Source organism: Tarenaya hassleriana, unplaced genomic scaffold (assembly GCF_000463585.1).
Source record: "Tarenaya hassleriana unplaced genomic scaffold, ASM46358v1 Cleome1052, whole genome shotgun sequence".
Taxonomy (NCBI): Eukaryota; Viridiplantae; Streptophyta; class Magnoliopsida; order Brassicales; family Cleomaceae; genus Tarenaya; species Tarenaya hassleriana.
The window spans coordinates 274-6,678 of record NW_010960764.1 but is presented as its reverse complement, the minus strand read 5'-3'; the positions used below and the strand labels follow the sequence as shown (position 1 = coordinate 6,678).

The 6,405-nt window shown below is 39.5% G+C and overlaps 1 protein-coding gene across 7 annotated transcripts; it reads right to left on the bottom strand.

Annotated features, from left to right (window-relative positions):
* Nucleotides 1–618: 618 nt before the first annotated feature.
* LOC104805001 (probable ion channel POLLUX) lies at nt 619–5,873 on the bottom strand. Of its 7 annotated transcripts, XM_010529392.2 has the most exons (13): nt 5,364–5,870; nt 5,062–5,142; nt 4,925–4,993; nt 3,899–4,501; nt 3,612–3,794; nt 3,459–3,518; nt 3,173–3,376; nt 2,504–2,752; nt 2,118–2,216; nt 1,806–2,000; nt 1,600–1,692; nt 1,152–1,418; nt 619–1,053 (listed from the first exon to the last, which is right to left on the bottom strand). In XM_010529392.2, exons 1-13 carry the CDS (start codon nt 5,745–5,747, stop codon nt 835–837), a joined length of 2,706 nt encoding a protein of 901 aa, XP_010527694.1. In that variant the 5' UTR covers nt 5,748–5,870; the 3' UTR covers nt 619–834. The 7 variants fall into 7 exon arrangements, 6 of the variants coding, with proteins under 6 accessions (XP_010527694.1, XP_010527697.1, XP_010527695.1 ...); XM_010529395.2 differs by lacking the exon at nt 4,925–4,993 and having other exon boundaries at nt 3,899–4,155; nt 5,058–5,142; nt 5,364–5,869; XM_010529393.1 differs by lacking the exon at nt 5,062–5,142 and having other exon boundaries at nt 5,364–5,869.
* Nucleotides 5,874–6,405: the final 532 nt, after the last annotated feature.

Here is a 6,405-nt window from a genome sequence, read left to right as displayed (position 1 = left end):
TCAAATTCAAACAAGAATATTCTCTTAATATTCTGCAGATTTAAAGTTTCTAAACTTTATATGGACCGGGCTTCTCACGGGCTAGACCCGTTTTGATTCTTTCAAATAAACCCAAGTCCAACAATTATAAAGTCGGCAATCGTGAGTTTATCTCAGTAGAAGAGAAGGGAGATGTTTTGGTCAAGGGTTGTGTCAGAAACAGGGGTTGTCTGAGATTCTCTGTGTTCTTCAGAAATATTTTTCTTAAATTTTTGTTACATCATTTTTTATTGTTGTGTTGCGGTCACGAAAAAAAATTATATTCTATTAATAAACAAAAAAAAATCGGAAGCTTGATTGGAGTCCGTCCGGAGCCCAGTCCAAACCCGTCCTCGGGTCCTCCAAATTGGACCCGAAGTTTTTTCGGGTCGGGTCGGCCTAATCTGAAAAATTCCAGGCGAGTCGAAGCCACCCATTATACACACCTAATGGTGATTGCTTTAAAAGAATACGGGAAAGAGAAAACTTACGTCTCGTGTAAGATCTGAACTCAATACTGCAGGGCTTGAGGAAGCTCATAAGAAAAATATATCGGCCGAGATGCGTCGGCTGACCTACTGACCTAGTGAACATTCAAGCTTCAACGAGGCAACATCTCTTCGATCGAGGACTTGCTAAAGTGCATCTACCATTTGTTAGGAACCCAGTGATTGCTGATATGCTACAATTGTACATGTACATGATTTCGTGTTTGCCGTTTACAATGGGTTCAGTCGGATGATCGGATGCGACGTTACAATTGTACTCAACACCCCGAGGCATCTACCGAAACTAGCTGCAGCTACAGTCTTTCGTTCACTGACTGGAAGCGATGACTACAAATACATCATCAAGGGACCATTTTCTAGGCTCTGATTTCTTCGGAGGATTGATTATGGCATGCTCCATTCCTGCAAGGCGATAACCGATAACTATTTCCTGTCTTTGCCGTGCCCTTATCATTATATCGAAGAAGGACAGCTCCTCTTGGTCGAATAGGTAGAATTCTGCAGGTTTGACGCACAATTCATTCCCCTGCAAAAACGGTTTCGAGATTAGTGTACTCTTTTTAATTTCAAGAAAATAAAATTTCACCATTTCTGACCCATCCCCCCTCTCTTAGTCTTGCATACCTTTTCCGCGAAAAGCTCTTTCAGAACACGGTTTATTTGTTTATCTTCCGCGACCATTGCCAATGCCATACTGACTAGCTCATTTGATAGAACGTAATCGCTGATTCTGGAAACAGATACCAGGTTCTTTGTTCTTGAATCCAGAATTTCACTGATCACAATTGATTTATCTGAGGCTTGCTGCATTTTTCGGATCCAACAACTATTGGACAATCCAGAGATCCTTAGAGAGTTTGGCTTTGTATCTTTGCATGGAAGGCGTTTCGACTGTCAGGTAATAAGACATGCGCATGGAAGATTTTAGCAGAGTTTAAAAAAAATTAAAAGCCCGAAACAACTAACTAACTAAATCGATACAGTCGAGAGATAAGCATATGACCAGGTAAATGAATCTCGTTACATGCTGTTACTGCAATGATGATAAGTAGGTGCTAAAGAGTGTGCATACTTGTATGTCTCGTATAAGGAGGAGCGTGGCAAGAGATCTCGAGTCAGAATGAACGATTGAGTCCTCTAGCGACTGTTCTGCAAGAATCAAGATCTGTACTTTGATCAGTTTGGAATCACCAATGTGAAAAAGTGACAGATAATGATTAACAAATGATATTGCAGAATCAACCAGAAAGAACAAGAAGATGACGCTATGCAACTTACAGAATCAAAAGTTTCTAAAGGGAGATTTTCTAAATGCCGTCTGATTACTGCATTTCCTTGCCGATGCACGAGTTTTATATTCGCCAATTTGGAAATATTTAGTCCTGCATCTGTCAATTTTTTCTCTCTTTCCTGTTCTGGGACCTCGTTAAACATCCATAACTCTGATCCAGGAGCCAGCAGAGCTTCTAGCACCTATAGTATCGAAAAGCATATGGCAAAAGAAAAAATGGTTTAAGTGTGGTCATCTTCCATTCCATAGTTCATTTAAACCCGTTGTTTTTTTTGGTAAACGTAAACCCGTTGTTTTACCTTTATCATATCGTCAATATCACGCCTCCATCCACAAAATAGTATCTTCTCCGGATATTTTGGAGGGTCCTGAGTTTTTGGAAAGTGACTCCTCCGTACCTACAGAAGATGGAATTATTACACAAACCGATTGGTATAGAGTTAGAAAAGCATGCAAGTGTGACAATGAAAATCTGTAGTCAAATACGTGGAAAAGTATAGAGTTAGAAAAGCATGCAAGTGTGACAATGAAAATCTGTTGTCAAATACGTGAAAATGCAAGATCTTAACCCTATAATTTGAATCACATGTAGACGTAACAATTTCGACCTGGATGCTCAAGAACAACTGGGCGAAAATAAAATCCTTTTTGCAACAACGCCACATGAAAAGAAAAGAAAGCTGACCTCCGGAACGGGACAAGGAGCATAAGTGTCGTCATCCTCAGCTATGACAAGTATTTCATCTCCTTCTTGTAACACATAGCCGTCATTAGGATTTAGGATTATGGTTCCTGCATCCGCTGCGGCCTTAATTCCACAGGGAATTGCCTCAGGAAATGAAACAAGGATGTCTTCAAAACAGAAACCATCAAGTTGAGGCCACCTTTTGATGTAAAATTCAGCATTCTCAAAGCCTAAGATGTCTTCCCATATCTGGCAATGATAAAATAAAGAAGAAGAGTTAAGATGAGTTAAATCACAACTGCAAACCCAGACTAATAAAAAAAAGCTTATTGAGCGGCCTACAACACTATCCTTGAAGATGTCCTGATCGTTGGAGTTCGAATCATACCACAGAAGGTGAAGCTAAGAGTTTTGTAGTTATTTAAAAGCAATTGTTGAGAACACATTATGCGACATGTCTGCCCTTAGATCTATGTCAGTGCCCATCAGAAACCGAATTTCCGGGTTTGAGAGAGTAGGTGAAGCATATGGTAAAGAACACCATGAATCATCTATTTAGACATATTTCTAGTTCTCGAAGGGAGAATAAGAGCCTTCTTGTAAAAGTAAACTCATGTCCTGAAGTCCACCAGCTTTTTAAGTTTGCGTGAAGGTTGCAGGATGGATAACCTGTGCAAGGCCAGGTTGAAGAGCACATTGAATCATTAAGCGTCCAATCACATCATGAGCAACAACTGTTTCAATGCGCTCTCCACCAACAAGCTTCACCAAGGGTTCGTTGTCAAGATCACACATTTCCACAACGACATGGCTCTTCAGACCCTCTTTCACTCCTGCAAGACTGAGCACAACCCTTAAGGCACGTGCATCACTCTGCGTATATAAACTTGAAGTGATTAATATTTGACAAGAAACAATAACAACATAGTGTAAAGAGACCGAAACAAGAAATGACCTGATCTGCATTTTCATCAGCTGCTAACACAATGATAGCACGTGCATTTGAAACTGAGACCTGTTGGCAGATGAAATGTTTAACTTTGCTTCACTGTCAAATGCCTTCATCAGCCAATATAGAGCAAATAAAGACTTAAAAAATACAGATTACCTTCTTGAGATCAGCAAGCATAAGTGGACTGCCACTTCTACATATAACTGTTGTTCCCATTAAATCAAATTCCAATTTGGCAATATCGGATTCCATTTCTTCCTTGTCTCTTTCCGCTAGCACCACTACAACGCCTCCACCGATGCTTTTATTTGCTATTGCTAGCTGCTTTAAGAGAGAGCCCTACCAAAGCATTGTCTCTAAGCTATATTAACTTATCTACAAGAGTAATATGAAAACAAAGAGTAGCATAACACATTATACTATAAAGATGGTAAAAGAAATACCAATTTATCACTCCATCCGAGAATTAGTATGTGGTTGCTTTCAAGGACTTCACTTTTGCCTTTGCGCAATGAATCTACCATCTTTGAGATGGCATCTGAAATGAGCCCAAGCATTGTTGCAAAGATCAGCATGCCTCCTGCACTTATAGTCACAGATACTATTCTAGGCCCAACGCCAACCCTATCAGCATGGTTTCCCGAATCTGCAACAAAAGTCCATGATAGCCAAAGGGCTTCCCCAAAGCTACAATCGCTGACTGCATACAACGCCAAGCCACCATACACTATGAGAACTACAGTTGCAAAGAGAAGGGCGAGTAGCTTTGCATATGGATGTAAAGAAAAACAGACATCCAGTGAGTATGCGATTCTTTTCTTCAAAGGAACATCCTTCTTCTTCTGCTTTGTTCGTTTCAGTAGACTCTTTAGATTGGAGAGATCATCAAGAAGCTTATACAACAAAAATGGCAGGACGAGGGTGATAATCACAGTGTACAAAACAACAGCTCTACTGCTAGTTTCTTCAAGTTGTAAAATTTCATCACTATCATGGACAGAAACTCCGCTGTTGCTACATTTCGTTTGAAGGATAAAGTTTTCTACCTGAAAACAAGAAACAGACAATTAAGAGAGAAACCATTTTCCAATAAATCAATGGCCTAGTCAACTCCCAAGAAAAGCATCCAATAGATTCGACAAAGGGAAAAACCAAAATGCCTTCCCATCAGAAGAAGGAAAACAAAAGGCTCCAGCAATTTTTATTATCAAAACTCAGGAAACTAATGACTTTTCTTTCACTAATTTTTCCCAACAAAAATTTCGGCTAAGACTATCTGACAATCCCAGTCTAGATTATCATCAAACCCACTTCACAGACACCGCTCAATCCGAAATTCCATAAATTTTTACGGGATTCTCAACAGGAGGAACAAAGACCATCAAACCCCTTTCGTCCCACATTCCATCATCACCCACAAAATAACGTAGAATCACCAGCAATAGTTGTAAACAGAAATATAAACATACCTCTAGTTTTGCAACTTTATTGTGAAGAACCATCGCATAAATTAAAGAGAACATAAAACAGAATTTGAGCTGCAAAAGAGAAAACAAAATCAGGAAGGCCCAAAATCAAAAGCCAAAGAAGGAAACCACTCACATACTCCAGTTTTGATGACTCGCCTAATCGCCAAAACAATGAAATTCGACCTTATCACCACAAAACAACGTTCGCTAGCAAAACCCTAAATCAGAGATCGCACAATAGTGAAATTTTTGTCCCTACTCATAAACTTCTCCGTCGACGGATTCAACGGAAAAAAAAAACAGAACGAAGGCATTATCAAATAAGAAGAAACAATAGGCAATCACTGATAAGGTCAAAACCTAAAGAACACATTTCTTTGACTTCATAGGAGATTTGATTTTATCAACCGATAAGAGGTAAAAACGAAAAATAACTTACGCAATGAGTGAGAGAAAAACGGGTCCACCACCGAGTAATCCTTTGACTCGGTGACTGAGTCACCAAAACTTGACTCGCCACCGCCTTCGCCTCCTCTTCCACCACCACCACTCCATCTTCCCATCCGTCGGAAACAGCTTTCACGCCACCGTTATCATCACAACCATACAGTGCCTCCGATTTCAACGCCACCGCCTGATTCCTCACGTCGCAGCTATCGATATCTCCGCTGTAACTTCTCCCAGCGGAAAAGTTCTCCGGAATCTGAAATCTCCGGTACGAGCTTGTCTCTCGCGGTAGCGTCTTGGATCTCCGGAACAGAGATAACCTGTCCGACCTTCTAGGGCTGTGATTCGCCATGGATTTCTCATCGAGCTTATGCATTGAGATCAGCTAAAAAACAAGAAGATTGAGCAGAGATCATGGTTTATCTCTGGCTAATCGAAGCTCGAGTGAAGAGATCTAGAGAGGCATTCATGAGGTTGTTCGTTTATGTTGTCACTGTTTCTTTTTTAATATTTAAATAGAGAGGAAAAAAGTAAATGGAGGGAGAATTCTGAAAGTGAATCTGAACCGTTGATTCGGAATACTTTTGCTCTCTGTACGTCTGACGTGTAAAGTTAGATCTGTTACGTGGGTCGGTTGGTCGTCCATCTGAATTGTACCAAAACAAAAACGAAATTTATAAAATATCTTAAAAAAATAATTTTTGTATAATATATTTATTTTTTTTCTAAATATGCAAGCTACCTTTTACAGTATTTCTCTATCATTGTGTGATAATCTATCTTTCAAAAATCGGTAAGTTTTACTATTTCATCTTCTTTTTTCTCCAATATTTTCTCTATCTTCAAATACTCTTCTCGTTGATAGTTTATCTAATCTATTCAAATACTCTTCTCGTTGATTTTTTTCTGAGATATTCTGATCATTTGTTTGCATGCACATAAGGTGTTTGATGAAATGTCTCTATCAGAAAACTGCGGCAGATGACCTGCGATTTGTGAAAAATGACATGCGTTATGCGTTAAATGACCTATGA